Source organism: Leuciscus leuciscus (assembly GCF_965113295.1).
Source record: "Leuciscus leuciscus genome assembly, chromosome: 6".
In the NCBI taxonomy this organism is placed as follows: Eukaryota; Metazoa; Chordata; class Actinopteri; order Cypriniformes; family Leuciscidae; genus Leuciscus; species Leuciscus leuciscus.
The window spans coordinates 24,510,686-24,531,364 of NC_138730.1; the positions used below are offsets into that span (position 1 = coordinate 24,510,686).

General features: G+C 38.8%; 1 protein-coding gene across 1 annotated transcript in view; it reads right to left on the reverse strand.

Annotated features, from left to right (window-relative positions):
* Window positions 1-3,183: 3,183 nt before the first annotated feature.
* Window positions 3,184-20,679, reverse strand: part of fbxl7 (F-box and leucine-rich repeat protein 7) — a 37,336-nt gene continuing 19,840 nt past the window's right edge. The window contains exons 3-4 of the mRNA XM_082172594.1: window positions 8,996-9,601; window positions 3,184-6,155 (exon numbers count right to left, since the gene is read on the reverse strand). Of these exons, the coding sequence (XP_082028720.1) occupies window positions 5,419-6,155; window positions 8,996-9,601 (1,343 nt within the window). The 3' untranslated portion in view covers window positions 3,184-5,418. The remainder of the gene's footprint in view (window positions 6,156-8,995; window positions 9,602-20,679) is intronic.

Genomic DNA, 20,679 nt, shown 5'->3' on the forward strand with positions numbered 1-20,679 from the left:
ACACAATATATAAATTAGACTAGTGAATAATTTGTGTACATTAGTATGGTGGAAATATATCACAGAGTGGGAATCTTCCAGATATGTAAGGGATAATGTAGAGCGAGGCGATTGTTATAGCGAATACAATCCCGACAGGCTGATCAGGACCCTGACACGAAGCGGAGGGGTCTTGAATCAGCCTGAAGGGGTTGTATTCGCTATAACAACCGCCTCGCTCTACACCATCCCGCTTATTACATGGCTACCTACCAAATAAATCAATAATTTGACACAAAATAATATTTAAAAAGGAGTTTATTGATTTAAAAACTATTGTATTGCTTCCGCTAAATAAAATAGTCTGTTCCGGTTAGAATCCTGCATCCATAGCAACGCTCTGTTTTTCATGGCAACGGTGTGTTATACTTAGCAGCGGTCTGTTATCAAGAAATAACAGACCGGCCGCAATGTACATTAGAATTCAACCAAGCCATGTAATAATGATTTTTAAAATCCTAAATCTTCCCCTCTTCAATGGCCCTGAAACGTTCCCCCAGGAGACTGTCTGCCAGTCATATTCATAATTTTCATTATTTTATATAGCTTGTAATGAGCACTGCCTGTTTTTCCAGCACACCCTCTTTCACCCTGAGCCGTACGCTTTTCACTGACACATCAGATTTTTGAACAGATGCGCCCCTTTGAACTAACGACCTCACTCCGCTGGCCAAGCATGCATGACTGAGAGATTCAGCATCTAGTTAAGCATATGTGGCCTACTTCCATGTCATTGGATTGTTCATCTTTGTCTTCATTTTAGTTTTTAAATTAAGTAGGGGGCAAAGCTATAGTTATAGCGCAGAGCAAAACCCAAACCGACACTCAAAAAAGATGGTTCTTTACACGTAGTAGCCCAACCGTTCTATTTAGTACCGTATCATCCTGAAGAACCCTTTATATGCTGAAATGGTTCTTTGTGTTAGAGTTTATTCCGCCTTTTTGTTTTTCCAATCTGTAACTGTCAAAGCCACCTCATTATTGATTTTCTGGAGCTTAGCTGTACAACCACAGTTACTACACAGACTGTCTCTCAACAGGTAAATTATTTCTTTATTAAAATGTCTTTAAATTATAACTTTAAAGGCACACTATGCAGTTTCTATTTTTCTCAAACAGCGACCCCTAGAGTTGCTGCGGAGTACTTGTATTTAACGTTACTGTCGTAAATACCACTCACGCAGAGCCGTCTCTGCACTCTTCCGACCGCGCTTTCTTCGTTTTCTTCGTCGACTCTGCCATGATTCACATCTGAAATGTGCTAGTGTCTTCCATAGAGGTATGTGACGTCGTGCCGTAAAGCAATTCGTGATTCTCGGGCTATTTGTACAGTCACAAAAAAAACATTAAAGCTATATCATGACTTATATCACTTTTTCCTTTTAACATGGTAAAGGGCTCATTCTGTCCATTTATGCTAATTTTGGACTTCATGAACATAGTTGTTTTTTACATAATCAAATGGAAGAGACACAAAAACTCTAAACTCAATTGTGTATTTCAGATGCTATCACGTATCATAACCTCATCATCTGCTGAGAGAAACTGCCACTCAGAATAGGCCTACACACATAATGAAGGACATAAAGACATCTTTATTTCACTGAAACTTGGTCTTCATTACATCTATATCGTGTTCAATGTCAGTTGTTATTTATTAATGTATTCAGCTAACCTCTGTTGTTAGAGCACTGTAATTATTGCTACAATCTGCCATGTCAATAAAAAAAAAGTACCTAATTGACACAACATGCTGTTTTATTTTAATGTAAAACCCAAATAGAGGCAACAAGATATAAGATCAGGCAGATAGAGGGCTAAAAAAAACAACCAAAAAAACAATATTCATAAATTATTTATAAAAAATAATAGTAATATTAATAATATGGAGATACTAATATTATTAAGACCCTGAACCTTTTTTTTCTTTCAAAGAAAATATTTAGCTAATGCCTGACTATTTGCACGTTTATCTGAACTGTCCTCTGTTGGCTGTGCAAGGTTAGTACAATTACAGATTTTGTCTTGTTTTTAAATTAAAAAGTGTATAGTTACATAAAAAGTGTAAACATAATATAATATAACATAAAAAGAATGTTTTCTTTTCTCAATATCTGATGATATAAAATTGCTACTATCTTATATATTTGCTGGACCAAGACATTATGCTGCAGGGATGCAACAATTGTACCCCGTGTTAGGTCTGAAAATATTTAGTCATTTTAATACCTAGTAAATCTATATACATTTTCATTATTATTACTTAATGAAGAGAAAGTTCAGTGTTAGTGAGAATTAGCTGTTGTACCCTCTCTGTGAGGTAGAGAAAACGTACGCCCAACGTGGGGCTCGAACCCACGACCCTGAGATTAAGAGTCTCATGCTCTACCGACTGAGCTAGCCGGGCTGACAGCGCACACTTCCAAAAAACATTATAAGAATCAGTGTCAAACACTTTAACACCTCGCTGTTGAATAACCCCAAAGCTTCAACATTATTAAGTATACACATCCTTTTCCACTCTACTTATTTGTCCATAATATGTAGATTTTTCAAAATTCCCCATGAATTTTGCGGGTCAAGACAGCAGGTGGTGCCCAAACCTCACGTAAATGTTGGGGATTTCCCTAACAATCTGTTCTATGCTGTTCTGAACTGCTGTGGGCTGTGATGATAATTGAATTAGTTGTATAGTGTTGGCTATGTAGTGTACGTATGTTAGCCTGGACTGCTCTGCTGCTCAGGGATGTAATATTAGGCTACAATGGACTGTACTGCTGTTTTATCACTAGGAAATAGTCAGACTCAAATTAATCTGATTACGTTTCCTTCTATTTTCTCACAACTACATTGCCAGCAAGCTTTTTTTCTGTGGCAACTGACCAAGGTGTCAGTTAGGGGCTAAATGATAGCTAAAACAGCTTAACCTGCAAGTAACATTGTCAAAACAGCTTTGAAGTGTTTCATTATAAATTATACATGCCTCATATGTAAAATTACACAGTGCTTACCTTAGACGCCTGATCTTTTCCTTAAACGTGGCTAATAACATATATATTATAAATATAGGATTGTGTGACTAGGAGCATCAGTTCCGTAGATTCCAATATCATACAGTCTCTGTTGGAAAGAGTTAGTGAAGGATGAAGAACAAAGGGCATTTAATTATCACAACTATCACAAAACATACAAACAGTCACTGAACATCCGGGTAACAACACAGTATTGAGAATCAAGACTGCAAACTTTTGAACTTGTTCAAACTGGTTCATTTTTGTACATTCAGCTATCATTTTGTCTTGTGGACTATATAAACATCTGTTATGTAAAATAGCTTATTCATGGCGGTACAACATAACAACACATGCAATCTATGATCCCTCTAATTTATTTATTTTTTGTAATTATTAATAATTTAACATTATTAACAATGTAGAAGAGGCCTTAATCAGGGACTTAATCATTTGACAGTGATTATAAAATCAGGTCCAAATAAATATATAAATGATGAACATAAATTAATACACATGATTGTGCGGGCGTATTATTCCATAGGCCTAATGGTTTGATCATTCTGATTGGATTATAGGAGCAGACTGATTGCTATAAAAGGAGGGGAAAAGTACTTCCAATCATTATGGTTACCTCAAAGAAAGACGTGCAGCCATCATCGCTTTGTAATCAAAATGGCCTCACATGCAAGGAAACTACTGCAAAGAATATTGCACCTGAAATAACCATTTATTGGATCATCAAGAACTTCAGGAGAGAGGTTCAACTGCAGTGATGAAAGCTTCAGGTTGTCCCAGAGTGTCCAGAAAGCTATGGAGTCGTGTCATCACCAGTGCAGAGCTGCTCAATATTGGCAGCAGGTGGGTGTGATGCATCTGTACTCACAGCACAGTGAGGCCAAGACTTTTGGACAACGGCCTGGGGTCAAGAAGGACAGCAAAGAAGCCACTTCTCTCCAAGAAAAACATCGACAGACTGAAATTCTGCAGGAAGTTGAAGATTGGACAGCAGAAGACTGGTGAAAAGTTATTTCGATGAAGCAACCTACCATGATGAAGCACCCTACCGACTGTCTGAGATATCTGGAAAATCAATTGTCCGGAGAAGAAAAGGTGAACGCTATATGAGTCCTGCCTCGTGCCAACAGTGAAGAATCCTGAGACCATCCATGTGTGGGGTTTCTTTTCATCCAATGGAGTGAGCTCTCATACAATTCTGCCCAAAAACACTGCCATGAATAAAGAAAGATTTCAAAACGTTCTGCAAGAGCAACGATCTCTCAACGATCCAGGAGCATTTTGGTGATGATCCGTGGCATGATGGAACATCATGTCATAAGGCAAGAGTGATGATGAAGTGGCTCGGAGATCATTGCATTGAAATTTTGGATCCGTGGCCAGGCAAAATTGTTATTTTGGGTTTTTTTTGTGCACAAAAAGTATTCTCGTCGCTTGATAAACTTAAGGTTGAGCCACTGTAGTCACTTGGACTATTTTAACGTTGTTTTTACTAACTTTTCTGGACCGGCAGAATGAAATTGCATAGAAGCCTATGAAGGAGTCAGACAGCTCTCAGATTTCATCAAAAATATCTTAATTTGTGTTCCGAAGATGAACGAAATTTTTGGGTGAACTAACCATTTAATGTAATTCAATAATCAAGATGAGTAATTAGAATGTACAATTCTAGAATGTAGCAGCCCACAGGTTGACAACCACTGTAATAGCATATTTTGTGCTTTTTCTTTCATGGACTTCGACTACTGCAGGTTAGCAAGATAAAAGTAGACATCATGATTTTGTTTGATATGGCTTAGACCTCTTTATTCCACTGTGGTCTTCAATTTGTTAAACACCTGAAACGAGCCTTATTGACCATTACAAAGGTGAACGTCACAGCAAAAATGGCACTGTTCGGTAATATTACTTGGCACTGAAACCAAGACAGAAAGGCTTACATGATGAAACAAAGCAAAACATTCACAACAGAGATATCAAATGTAAACACTAAAAAACTGAATTATGGACCACTGTAGTTCTGCAAACTAGTTTCATGTCTGGTTAAAGTCACATCATGTAATCCTCTATGCATCAAGAAATTGCATTCATGAAAATTCATTGCTTGCAATGTACATGTTAGATGTAATACAATCTGACATATACAAGATGAGTAATCAAAAAAATATAGAAGTGAATAAAAATATAAATAGATGGATTAAAAAGTTAAGATTTCTCCCAACCATGCAAATTAAATACAGAGGTGCAGCAGTGCAAATCTCGGCTATGTTGTCTAGCAGAGACGTCACCGGCCCGGGTCAAAAGAGATTATCTTCTCAAATCCGTCCACGCAATCTCATGTGTGCAGCTCTCAGAAAAAGGCTGGATTAGTATGTTCAATGACGCAGCGTTTACAGTGACGTTTGACAAAGCGCAGCGCCTCCAGTGACACGTCACAGTCCTGTACATTCAGCAGCTGAAGGTCGAAGCAGTTCGCAGCGACCACCTGCAGCCCACGGCCCGTGATGCTCTCGCACGACTTCAGACTCAGTCTCTTCAGGTTGAACGAGTTTAGTGCAAGCTGCTCCAGGCCTGCGTCCGACACCAGCGGGCACTTCCCAATGTCCAGGGACTTGAGCTTGAGGCAGTTCTTGGCAAGGTGCTCAATGCCGTGGTCCGTCAGTCCCTCGCAGCCACGAGCGTTCAGGTAACGCAGTCTGATGCAGTATTTCGCCACGTAGCGCACGCCCACGTCTGTGATGCGGCCGCAGTGCGCTACGCTGAGGTAGCGCAGGCGGCCCTCTAGTTTAGCGATCTCCCGCAGGCCAAAGTCACTGATGAAGCGGCAGTCGCTGACGCTGAGCTCCCGCACGGAAGGACAGTAGATGACCAGGAAGCGCAGGCCCTCGTCGGTCAGACGCACGCAGCGCCGCAGGTAGAGGTGGGTGAGCTGAGTGCAGTGAGCTGCAATGGTGTGCAGGCCTTCGTCTTCCAAAGCAAAACAGTCAGTCATGTCAAGATAGCGGATAGAGATCTGCTGGCCATGAAGAGGGGAGAGTTTCACGGACACGTCCCGAGTCAGGCTGATGCACGTTACCTTAGAGCAACCTGCAGAGAACAAAGACAGTAAAGAATATGAACAGTGTAATACAAAGCAAACTTCATTTGCACACACAATATGTAAGAATTCAGAACCTGATATGAAACATTTGACCAAAACCTGTATTTAAAGATGAAGTGTGTAATTTCTGTGGTTCTGGTGTCACCAAAGGGCCAGATTTACTAACAGCCACTGTCAGGGTTTACTAAAGACACGCAGTGAAAAAAGTGCGCTGAAAAGGCGTGGACAGGGTTATTTTTGCAGCTGACTTTTGTCACTTGCATTTGTAAGAGTTTCCCTTTCAGACGCAAAATTTATGGGAGGAGAGTATTTAAATGAATCATGCAAGGTGATTTACTAAGGTTTGCGCTAGTCAATTTACTGGTATTTGCGCCATTATTTACCGCCCCCCAAAAAAGCATGTCTTAAACTAGAGTCAGACATTAATTTGCGCTGCTCTTGGTAGATTGCGTTGGTCATTATGGAAATGATTTGGCTGCGTCTGTGTTCTTTAATTTGTGCGTTGTCAGTAGATCACGCGCAGAACTTTCCACTCCCATCTGCACTTTTTTGGAATTGTGCTCTCATGCTAATCTTACTGTTTGGTAATAATAACAATAATAATGATAAATATTAATTATATTTTTATACAATTACTATATATTATTCATATTATCATATAATATGAGTTGTCTGCATTTAAGAATTAGTACATATTACAATTTTAGGATAGTCTAGGTCTGTCTACAATAAAAAGGCTTTTTAATATCACAATCTATGTGCCTGAAGTATTTCGCGAGGAGATATTCACTAATATATATTCTTTCTGGAGCACCCATATTTTTGCTTTATTTTTTGAGAACCAAATGTGGTCCATTTTTTTCTTCTTTACTTATGGGTGTCTCTGCATATTAAGCTGCCATAGGAGAAAGTATTTTAAGAAAAATTACACATTTCAGCCTTGGGGACTGTTTTGACCATTATAGAAAAAGAAAACATATCTCTTTAGAACCATGTGCATGTGATGATTTTTACCCCCAAAAGACAGACATTTTCATCTTGTCAGATGCACATGAAAAGAAATACCAAATGTTTGGTTTTAGATCTGTTTTTACAGGAATCACAGAAAGCCTTGATGTAAAACATTCCATCTAAGAAATGTATCCCCTCTGCTGTCTAGTCATCTGATTTAACTTGTGAAACTCCAACATCAGACCTCAGACAGTAGAACTAAAGCTGAAGGTTATTGCAGAATATCTGAAGAATATGAAAATGGCAGCAGAGGGTTTGATTGAAACCTTGCAGAGACATCTGAACTGAGTCATATCAGGAGGAGTGGGGGATGGGATCTCCCCATGTGTCCTTTAGGAGCACAGTGAGAATGCAACGCTCGAGTCCATCGGCAGAGGGACTCCAGCCGGACCCCTGCACTCACACAGGGAAAACAACAACGTGCTTGAACAGGAAGTGCAGTGCAGGAAGTTGGAAATAAAACACCAGGGAAGGGACTTGAGGACATGAGGAGGAGGAGTATTATTTTCTGACATATTCACTGAATCCTACATTGTAAACCTCTATATAGTCCTTTATGAAATGTAATACTTGCAAGAAAACAAAGGAAATCCGGCTAAAATGTTGCCAGGTAAAGGCATTAATAACATGTACTGAGAACACAATACTGAAAACAAACTGGAGAAATGGACAAAGATTCATATAAAGGCTCTTATATGACCATTTAATAATCTACCTTAATAGCCATTTATTTTATACAAAATACAGTTGATGATTGATTCTCTAAATTGGGGTAGCAGATTTTCCCAAAGCACCTTAAAGTCAGAGGTCCTGGTTCTGCTTGGGCTTATGTTTCTTTTGGGAAGTATAGAGAGCACAGACAGAATGCCAGAGCTATTAATACCTTTTCCAGCTTTTCCAAGAGGAAGTTCTGGACATTTCAGTAATCTCTGCGAGTAAAACTGTCTTCTGTGCTGGACAACAAAGCAGGTGAAGAACAGGCTGTCTGGCTCTGAGCCAGTAAGTCATTTATATAGCTGAATACAAATCCTTCTGGGTTTTTAGAGAGTCTGTAGACCAACACAGCTACTTTACTGGCATGTTAGTTTGAGAATGTCAAATTGAATATAATTGTGTCAAGTCAATACTCAAATACTCTTTTTCTGCCAAATTTCACAGGACTGTTCTGATAGGATTGTGGACAGCAGGGGAAAATCAAAGCTGAATTTGATATGTGGCAGCCAAGACCATGAGACCATTGAAATTAAAAACACTTTTAGAAACCAAAATTAGTCAATTTTCTAAATTCAGTCTAGGTCATGAATAATTTGATGAATAATTTTGCATACAGCATGTAGTTTATGTAATATTGCGTGGTTAAATTACAACATAACAATTTTGGTGTTGGGATGCCAATTGATGTCCAAAGTAAAGTCCTGATTCTGAAGCAAAACCATTTGAAACAATTAAAAATTAAAATATGTAAAATAGCAATTACATTCTAAATAAATCATAAAAAAATTAAAACATTTCTTATATTATCAACAGGGCCTTATTTCCAATAATTAAGTTCATCGCTATTGTGACTTTTACACTTTCCTAACCAAGCCGAATGTAACAATCACAATGCGTTTTTGTCCTAACCATTTGGATGGTAGCTTTGTTTCTGTTTTTGTAGCTGGCCACTCACTGTGAAATCGCATTGGTCTAAAATCCTGCTATAACTGTACATTAAACATTAAATATCTTCTGACTGCATTCAGTGTGGGCAGCACCTGTTTAGGAGAGATAAATACTAGTAATAAAACCAAACATCATCACTCAAAAAACAAATTACCTGAAACATCCAGGTGTTCCAGGTTGGGACAACGTGACACCACCTCAAACACGGCCTCGTTGGACACGTTATAACAGCCGGCAACCTCTAAGCGACGGAGTTCTGGACAGCACTGTGCCACCGTGTACAGTCCTCGATCAGTCAGCCTCCGACAGCCACTGACCACCACCGCCTCCAGGGTCAGACACACATTGGGGGTGTCCTGGCACAGTCTGCGAGTAAGAACCCGAAGCGCACGCTCCACGTGTAGCACGTCTCCGGTCAGACGAATAGTCCTCCACAAGCGGGGGTCCCAGGCCAAGTTGTACCAGCGACGGCACACGCGGGCGCACCGGCACAGCTGGTTGGTGGGCAGGTGGGTGAAGATCTGTAGGAAAGCATGGTCAGGGAGGATGTCGATGGGCGCCCCCTGCTGGTCTCTCGGTTGCCGCAGGCCCCTCTGAGGATGGGTGAGGGAAGTGGGCGGCGTGTGGACCATGGCGATGGTTTCCGTGCCGAACGTGGAAGAGGATGTAGAGGAGCCATTAAGTACAGCTGAAGATGAACGAGGTGGCAATATCAGAGCTGGACTTGGCGTACTCACTGTTCGCATACTAAGGTCCGAATCTGGGAAGAAGGGAAATAGAAAAAAGAGGAAAGGCAGAGAGAGAGAGAAAGACAAGAACACATTATGATATTGCACTCAAACCACTCTGAGAACATCATTATGTAACAAAGACAAGTTGTTGAAATAATGTAAACAAATAGCAGTCTTTCCTTTTCAAATCATTTCCTCAGTTAATGCATTGTCTTTCTGCACATGCAAAGCACTTGGCTCCATCCCACAATGTTGACTGAGGTAGAAAGTGTTTCATAGCTTAAGAAAAAATGACTCTCTGGCAGTGTTGTTGAGGTCTAGCATGTATTGTACATGCAGCCTGCAAAAGCCATATTCACAGACTAATCTCCCATGATTTTCCTCCACTGTATGATCTGGCCCAGGTCATGCCTGAAACCCCAGATATAATGTATCAGGCCTTATTTACTTTTTCCTGAACCATCAGGGAAGTAATGATTGGATGAGGATCAAGGGTTACCAAGCTTTTATTATTCCATTTGATTAAACTGCGAGCAGCTTAACTGCAATATGTATTGTTCAGCAAAACTCAAGCCATAACTCTGTTATTTCCATTAATTTATGGGCATGATGACTCCATTGTTCCCTTTGACAGATGTTTTTGTCTCCTACAGTTTCACAGTGCACCGTGTTGAATAATGGGAAACAGCAGCTCATAATCATATCCCATATATGACGGATATGCCTCCATTCACAAGAATCTGAAAGCAAGCAAGCTCAGTCTTCAAGCACTGCCTTTATGAAGATCATATCTATATAACAGCACAAGATATTTAAGTCCATTGATCGACACATTAAACAAGCTTCTGTTCTGATTAAATATTTGGAAAAAAGTGTTATTCTATTGCCAATTTATTATATATATCATAATTTTCTTTAATATAATATAATATAATATTTATTATTAGCGAGTGTAATTTCAATAAGTTCATTTAAAACAATTCTTGCCAAAGCTTTGTTTACATGCATAAATCTCTAAAATACTTGGCCTTAACTATATATTAAACAAAAAAAAATGTGGTTACACATTTCATAAAAAAAAAAAAAAAAAAAAAAATGCATATGCAAGAACCGGTAATGGTAGTAAACGCCATTTGGTAACAGTATTTTTAAAAAACAGATCTTAACAGGCTGTTGGTTCCAACCTCTATGATTAATGAAAAAGTAAATACAAAATGCTTTAAGAAATAGAAAGCAGTAAGGACAAAACCCCCACACAACTCAAAGTGCCAGAAGGGAGCATATAGTGAGACATTTAGCTTTGATTGAATTGCTACAGCCACCACATTCACAAACTTAGTCCTCAGAGCAGCCAAAGTCCCATAATGTTATGGGGAGCCACTACAGTTGGCAGAAGAAGCAGAAGCCAATTACATTTTAATGTCACCACTAGAGACAAAGAATTGGAAGTGGCCGTGAAGGCTGCATGGCCTTGAGCCCTGACTCACACGATAGATCCCCACCCTCACTACCAGCTGAATTACACTGCTTTGCACAGCTAATACAAAGCATAAGCTCCTAGTTGAACAAACAGTAGGAGGAGCTCCATGGTCATGGTGTTCATTTTCAAAACACTAATAGCAACCTTGCTAGAAAATCCAGCTTAAAGCTGATTTGACATGGTTTCATTTTTAGACATTAGCAGGTCCAAACTGGTTAATCAGCCAAATTATCAACTGGCCAACTTGGTTTCGACCTGGATCTGCTATAATAGTATTATCAGCATGACAATTTGAGTGAAAAGTTGAATTGAGGAATGAATTTTTTAGAATTCCCCCTTTTGCTTTAATGACAGCGGCATTTGAGCAGCATTAACTCCACACACCTGATGATCATGTGATTTGAGAATAATCCAATGAGCATCAAGAACATTTGACCATCTGTTCATTCACATAGTCAGTGTCTAAGGCTGCATCCGAAAAAGCACTTATTTTGAATAACCGCTAAACGTTGTATATAGTATGAATGTGTGTAGTATGAATGTGATTCGGACATACTACATCCACCATGCTGTCATTATTATGTGACCTACCAGCGTCAGCCATTCATAAATCCTCTCCCGTGGCCTCATGGGATGGTAAAGTGTCCATTGTATGCACACTTCAGAATCTCACTCTTATCCGGGTACTTTTTGCCAACTCTTTTATGTGTACAATGAATTTGGACATACTTCTTTTGTCTCATACTATTTTTCGCGTACTATAGTAAGGAAGTATGTGATTTCAGATGCAGCCACAATGTTGCTTGCTATGAATGTGTGAAAGAATATTGGAGTGCATATATCTGAAAGTTTGCGGGTTTTAACCACCAGGAACATGTTGCTTAATTTATCTTGCTAAATGCTAGAAGTCTAAAGTTGCTTATTGTCAGAACTCAACAGGTGGCTAAAATAATGTTTCCCGAGTTAACAGTTTATACACTCACATACAGATTTTTCTCTTCGACAGATTGACTAAACATTAAAGCAGCAGCTGTGATCAGGGTGCCAGTGTCTGTTTCACACATTAATGCATTACTCAAGCATGGGATTTCAGCAGCTTAAAGCTCCTCGGTCTGAGGGCTATAGAGCAGTTGCACTGATACTAAAGTGTGTCAGGCTGTTAAGAAGAGGATTAAAAATCTACTAATCCTCCATTAGTGTTAAATCAATGGATGGTTCGTCTGTGAAACCTCCACAAGAGTAGCACTGTACCAATCAAATGACCACAAACATATGGAGAAACCTGCTTCTGGCACTTTTGCATTTTCAGACTGCTTCTTAAAGGGATAGTTCACTTTGAAATTAATTTTTGATATGTTTTAGCTTACCTGTGTATAAGAGGTAAAAACGATATAAATACTGTTCGTTTTCTCACACAAACCGCTCGTTTCGTGTCTTAGGCCATCCATGTGTACTTACGATGGGGAATTGTTTAATTTGGACGACGGGGAATTGTTTTAATTTGGACTCTGTGCTTGTGTTTTGAGATAATGACCATAGACCTGCATTATATGACTGACAGACAAGAACGGTTTGACCTAAAAATATCAAAATTGAAACTACTGCGGAAAAAAAGACACCTACATCTTGGATGCCCTTGAGGTAAGCTAAAACATACCAAAAATTAATTTCAAAGTGAACTATCCCTTTAAGGACCTTCTAGAATATATATTGTTTAGCCTTAAATAATCTGAACGTTTTTCAGTAATGTTTGCAATATAGGAAAAAAAGTATATTTTGTTTTTTTCTCCAAGCCTCCAAGTTTTATTTGCTCCAGTTATTTTCTTGTAAATCCCCCAAAACTTCTGGTTTAAAGAAGTACCTTTGCCAAATTTAACCCAAAACCACATATAATGCCACAGAAGCCATAATTACCTCAAGCCACGAATTGTATCTCATTATTGCATTTATTTTAAGACTTTTCCATGCCTGTTCTGGTTGCAATCTAATGAAAATGAGGTGAAAACATGAAACTTGAAGCTAAAACGTTATTAATGTCAATGTAGAACTTAAACAGTTTTTCCTACAAACCATTGGTAGTCGAAATGTGAAATACCTCTGTGACGTTTGTTTGAATTGTTCAGGGGAGGCCTTCTTCCTCTTTTCATCCGAGAGTTAAAGTCTGTCTATGGTGAATACTAGACTATGGATTGGTATTCCAGGCAGGTGCAATGAGGTTCTCAGACATAAAACTACTCCAGAGACAAGATGCCAACTAGCCATTTAATCCACTGACTAATGCTCACTTTGACAAAGGGTTTTTTTTTAAAGCAGACAAAAATAAAGCATCTAGTGTTTCAAAGAAAAAAAAAGAAAAAAAAGAAAAAAAAAGAAAGAGAAAAGTAGCACAGTTTACTTTCCCAGCATCTCTTTTTAATCTATTTAAAAAAATAACAGGGAGTTGGGATAAGTGTTAAGTTGTTGTGAAATGGCACACCAAAATTGCTTGGCCTGGTGATTTTAATATTGACTTTCAATTATTAATTGAAATAAACCATCACAAAAGAGATAATTCACCCAAAAATGTATTCACCCATAATTCAACCATAAAAATATATTTAAAAATCTTCGCTGCTTTCTATTAAAAACAGGATAGGATTAAATTCGAAGTAGTTTGATCTTGATCATGTTCACCCATGCACTCTGAGGGGCTGAAAACAACTTAACGAAGAAGACAATGTGTAAATATAATTTCAAACCTCCATTTAAGCCCAGTTATCTCTATTTACACCCATATTTATGGGGTCCTATCACACCCAGCACAATGCGGCGACAGGCAAATGTTTTTTGCTAGTTTTGCTAGTTTCAGCCCAACGCAGTTATCATTTTCACGTCCTGCGCTGAAGGTTAAGTTGTTTAAATAGTAAATGTATTTGCGCCCATTTGTTTGCCCATGGATGTGCTGGTCTGAAAACGAGGTGTGTTCAGGCGCATTGTTGGCGAATTGATATTTTGAGGCAACTGAAATAGACTGCACAATAATTTTTTTTTGTTATTTAAAGAGCGCGTTAGTAATATGTGCCTATAGGTGTGTCCACAACCCGCGTTCGCTTAAACCTCGCGAACGAGCAGATCCGTTTTTCCGTTTGCAAATTCCGCAATGTAAATAGCGAATCCGCCATGGTGCGAGTGCAACTGGCTTTTAAAGGGAATGGGAGATGAGACTGAACCATCAGGAATCCAAGTTGCAGCTGCAACATTCAAATAACGCAAGCAATTTCGGTAGTTTTAGCTTTTAGTTTTTATTGAAAGGGTTAGGTCAAACCAAAATGTATTCAGACACCTTGCTATCCTAACTTAGATAAATGAACTATAGTGTCCTGCACCCACTATAAAAAAAATATCAAAAATGATATATGGTGTCTGAATAATTTTGGTTTGACTGTACACTATATACTTATAGTAATTGCAATAACTGGGTAATAATAGGTACTAACCCTGAACTTATGCACGTCATCTGCTAATGTAGAAATTTGTGTAGAACCTTAACCCATGTAGTTACCTTATATTATCAAGTACTTTCTTAAGAAAGTATACTGTAAGTGCACGTACTGTAAAATAAAAATAAAAATTGTAAACATTTTTTAAAACATTAACCAAACACAGCAATTTTGCAACCCATTCTGCAAAACTGTGCCAAAGCTCTGCCACAAAGCATGCAATTCATTTAACCAAAATATTAAGAGCAAATCTTGAGGTTGAGCTGTCTAGTCTTCCCATAGCCTGGCACCGAGATAGGTGTAGGTAAAGGTTTTTAAATACATAGACCGAAAATCGACAGACGGGAATGTGAGGAATGTCATTTTACCCTGTAGCTCACTTAAGCAAAGCCTGCTGTGAACTCTCAGACTCATCACTCTTCCAGCTGTTCAGCATCCCGTCACTCAATGACCTCTGAACAACGTCAGCCGGGAATGTTTTCCTACACACCTCTATAATCCGAGACGACGCTGCTCATGTGGCCCGTACAATCATTATTAAATGCACAGCTGTCAGCTCTGGTATTGATTAGTTGTTCCTCTATACGAAAGCTTCCTGCTGTTGAACTTTAAGACCTTTATTCATACATACTTCATTGTCTGAACGGAATAATCAAATCTGATAGATATGCTATGTTCTCACAGTCTTTTGCACAGAAAAGGAGTGGTTGGGAGGGAATCACGGTTACAAATTTGACAACAAAAGTCCTGTTTCATCTCAGGAGAGTTCCAGGGGTAATTGCTTACAAATATGCCTAATGCAGATTGGTTATCTTAAGACAGGACCCTTTACCATAATCTCAGTTGGAATCTTCTACCTTTTTGAAGGATGAAAATGAGATGTTTGGAGTTAAGGCCAGATTCCATGTTTTGAGCAGACTCCAAAGGGTCTGGAATGAGGGTGAACGGGAGGTCAGACCCACTCACTCATGTTGTTTACTCATGCACAGATGACTGCACAGCTCCACACAAGCCACTATCAGGGGAATCACCACTAGCCAAAACTAAAAAAATTCAGCTCTGGCAGTTGTGTTGAACATGCAAGGCAGATTTCAAACCTGCAAACACCACATCAGTCAAAGTTGCAGATATGTTGTTGTATAATCCATCACATTCACAATACATTGAAGCTATTTTTTTCTACCCCATTTATAAAAAAAGAAAAGAAAAAAAGGCTACCTGATAGCCAAGTATACTGTATGAAGGTAGCAACAGCAATTTCCCCACCAAGTTCAAAGCATCCTGGTGAGAGAAACACAGATCTGTTCAACAAAAAAAGTTTGGCAAACCTTTATTAAATTTTTTTTATAAGTTTTAAAACCCCTGAAGTTTGAAGACTTATTTGCCTTATTATAAGCTTTTATTATTAGAGTTTATATATTTTATCATATTTGAGAAATTTACTTTTGTGGACCTGGGTGGAAAACAGAATGCATAACCTGTGAATTTTGGGCTGTGTCCGAAAGCTTAAAAATCCTCCTGCAGGGAGCATACGGAGGTAGGAAGGCAACAAGCCATGTCTGAATTTAATGATTGTGTCAGATTCTGTCTACTGAGATACCTTCATCTGATAATTTTTTTAAGTTGTATCACTGCCGAAGCAATACTTCACTGTATCGTTCATTATACTGTGTGTCCAATTCCGACAGTTGGGCTAAAAAAACGTGTCTGAAAGTTGGCTTGTGTTCAGTTTGTGTATAATGTTGGTTTTTGCTCACTTTTTTCAACTTTCGACATAATTTAAAGTGAAATTAGTATTGTGGTGATTAAATATTAACATTATAATCATGAAAGCTCTCTCTATTTAGTTGTAGATCCATTATGCTGCATCAGAAGCCTGTTGGAAATCAGTTTAGAAGGTACCTTTGTGCACAAACGCTGCTTGTGAAGTCATTGGCTTATAGAGCAATGAGGCAACAAGTTTTCAGACACAGTCGTAATTCAATAATTCCGCAATTCACCACTCTGTACTCTGCTTACAAATTCAGTCTCATGACCTCAGGTCTCCAATCTCACCATTAGTTCATTGTTTTAGTTAAAAGAAACAAAATGTGATGTCTTCAGACATGTACCTTTCACTTGGACACCGAGCGTGACCTCTGGCAGCAGACAGTAATCTGATCTCACATCGCGAATGTGAGGGGAACTTGTAACATTGTGGTGTCGGGGGCCAGAGACTGTAGCTGATGGACTTTGATTCAGCAAAACTTGCTTTCAAAAGTGTCAGAACTATTAAGCACAAACGTCAAGCCAAGAAATGAAATAATCATAAATGTTAAAGTACTAGGGTACATGACAGCAGAGCCGGATCTTTCCATCTGCAGCGGCAGCATTTGAGTCGTTCAGCTCTATCAGAGGTTGTTGACAGACCTGGCACTCCCTGCGCTTGGCTCATCTGTCAGTCTAACCACAGTTCCTGACAGACGCTGGTCCTGCATATGTCTCAGCTGTGCCCCTTCCAGCTTCTAGAGGGGCATCTTGTTTTGATTAAAATGCCTTCGGAGCTTCTCATGCGAGATTCTGGGGCTCTGCAAGAGTTTCTGCGTTAAAGAGCAGCTGTGCTCACTACCAGCAAAAACACGGAATAATCACTCACGTTATCCCACTTTATTCTGACATTAACTTGTATATTAATTAGCAATTCATATGTGTTCTGCATTATCCTGCATATTTAAAAAAAAATGCATGGTGGAAATGGTGGAACAAATGTGGGAGCTAAATTATTTGCACTGTTCAAAAGTTGTTCAAAAGTTCACCATCTTAAGCAGTATCAGGTATCAAAGCAATAGGTGCAGAAAAACACGTTCAGTTCCGGCATAAGCATACAATTTGCACTTTGTTTGTTTATTTTATTCCGTGCATTTATTCATAACAGTATACGGAGAAGTCAAACCATTGCGTCTCTTTGATGTTTTCACTCTCTAATTATCATATTAAAAGGAAGTGAAGTAACCGTGTCACCATAAATATTGTTCTAGAAATATTCCTCCTTATGGGCGCAGGATTCATCCTATTTAATCAAAAACATCATAAAGGAAATATTCAAACATCTGGTGTTCAAACCAGGGCTTTGCCACAGTAAAGGAGCAGAAGGAAAGGCATTTCATGTTCCTAACCAGTCTGCCCTGTTCTCATTCTCTCCCCTCCTCAGTTTGGAAAGCCAGGCTGGTGATGCATAAAGCAGAGAGGATCTGGAGAAACATTCTGAAGCCTGATCACCCTCGTCCTGGCCTGGGCCCCCTTACACAAATTAACCACATGTACACTCTGCCTGCACACAAATTTCTACATTAGCAGATGACGTGCATAGAAAATTAAATACAAGAAACTGTGTGCACAGCAAAGCGAATGAAGACAATGAATTTTTTGTTTCATAAGATCACAGAGATGAAGTTTCTATGCAAATACATCTTTAAATGAGTGTTTTATGGCAGTGGATTAACAGATTAACTAAAATATTAGAAACTAGTCATATTGAATTTTGATTGGATGGCCCACTATGCAACCAAATTTCACAGTGGCTGTCAGAGCTGGACGTGAATGATCCCTCCGCCTTATACATGTAAAGCAGCCAAAGCATTTGGCCTCAAAGCTCATTATTCACAGATTCTTATTAGCTGGTCTAATCTCCAAAACCTGAAATAGCTAATCTGCAGACTAAGCCGTACATTTCAAGGCTAAATCGAAACATACTGTTAATCCAGAAAAAGACTGGAGTAGTTCTACAGAGTTCCTGTCCTCTTTCATAGTCTGGATGAAATATTATTATCCGTCTTCCATTATTCCATATATGTGAATGGAAAGGGAAATTTTCCACTTCTCAAAAAATTGCCCTTTGTATAGTATTAAAAGGGATAGTTAACTGTCATAATTTACTCAACTTCATGTCATTCCAAACCTGTATGACTTTTTTAATCTGTGTAACATAAAAAAATAAAAAAATAAATTATTTATTATAATTTATTTTAAAAAATATTTTGAGAAAATGTCTAAGCATACAATGGAAATCAATGGTCACAAAATCCATTTGTGCTCCACAGAAGACAGAATGTCAAGCAGGTTTGGAACAACATAAATGAGTATAGGACTTTCATTTTTGGGTGAATTGATCCTTTTTAATTCTATTGATTAACTTTTCCTAAAGTGAGAGTTTCACACAAAATGAAAAAAATCAGACCCCATTGACTTTCATTGCATGGACATAAAAAAAAAGTTTTAAAAGTATCTTATTTTGTGTTCCACAAATGAAAGAAAATCATAGAGGTTTTGGACGACATGACGGTGAGTAAATGACGACAGAATTTTCATTTTTGGGTGGACTATCCCTGGCCAATCAGGGTTGGGCAACTCTGGCCTTCAAGATCTATTTTAGTTTAGCTCCAACCTTGATCAAACTCATCTGCATTTAGCTTTCTAGTAACCCTGAAGACTTGATTAGTTTTTTCAGGTGTGTTTGTTTAGGGTCAGAGCTAAACTCTGCAGGAAAATGGAGGGCCAGAGTTGCTAACCCATGCTTTTTAAATAGTCAATGGCAATAATTGTCAAATATTAGAATCACATTTCTATTCATAACTACATTTATTTTGTTCACATTTTTATTCCCCAACCAACCAAAAAGTCCATATAAAATTATTCCAATATTATTTCACATTCATACTGGCGAGTAAGCTTCTTATAAAGCAGCTCCTGGCCTCCTAAAAGGAAGCAATGACCTCACCAGGGTAGTTGGGGCACAATGGAAATAACTGCCTACTGACTTCCTGTTCTCCCTACTGTTCCCCATTATAGGAAACAACCGTGAGAGACAAAGGTCTCTGTACTCCAAGAGGAGACATTGTGCTCTCCACAAACATACACGCCAGGGACACAGAATGACAAATGTCGATGATACTCCTTTCTTCCATTTTTACTGGAAATGACAATTTCACAAGACTTTATAAGCTTATTAAAAAGATGATAGACTTTTTTAGGGCACAGTAGTCAAACTACCACACCGACCTCCATAATGGTGGTTTTGAAGTAAAAAGATGGCAGACTGAGTATCTACATAAATGCCACACTAAAGCACCACACCATCAACTGGTCCAGCAGGGGTCTTGTTTACTCTTTCTCCACATTAGAGAAGCATCCCTCTCCTCTCCTCTCCACTCTGCCCTCACATAACTACATCTCACTAATCAGGGGTGCACTGCGGTCGCTGTAATCATCCTGTCATTTGGCATGAAAGCTCAAGACTTTTGAAGAGCTTACAAGAGTTTAAAGTAGCTTGCCCAGAATCTTCCAACACGTTCTTAACTGATTTTAGGCTTGGCATGAGGTCTTCTTGCATAGCATATCAGCCTGAATTTTAACATGTGTACATGCCTATTAGTTATAAATCAATGGCACTTTAGTTTTCAAGATATGGATCTAATTCAGAAATACAATGTGCACATCCCTGCCTTTGTATTATTAATGCACTGTATGGAGGAAAATAGCAGTAGGGGAATGACTGAAGCTTTGAAAACCTGCAGCAGTGCCATTACCAAACCTCTCACAGACTTGCAAAAACTTAAGCTCTGTGGAAAGAAAAACAGTGTGGTTGAGTATGGGAATCTTTAAATGCAGTGCTCTGCCAAGTGTCTTTGGACATCAAATGAATTTCTTCTCTTAAACTTCTTCTGTTGAATCTCTTCAGCAGCACTCAAAACAGGCAAAATATACCTACAACCTAAAACCCAAGTCCAGGGATAAATCAGGCCCGGCTCTCTTGCTGCAGGTCCCTCTTAACTCTCCCAACCTGTTTTCTGCTCATGGCCACAGAGGTTTGTCATGACACTCAGGGAAACTCTTTCACCTGAAACCTCCAGACTAGAAGTTAAAACGGAACAGCAGTCCGAGTCCATCCATATTGTTTTGTTAAAAAGGCAAACCTTGTGTTGGGAAAGGTTGTAAGACAGGCACCTGCGGGACATTTCCCTTGAAAAACAAATCACTTCCCTTTGCTGCTGAGCAGCTTTCAACATGACTGTTACTTGTACTGGAAAATTGCCAAATGGAGAAGTACATTTTTTTATAGTCCTTTTAAAATATAACTATTGTCTTAGATATTGGCTCTAATTTAAAACTA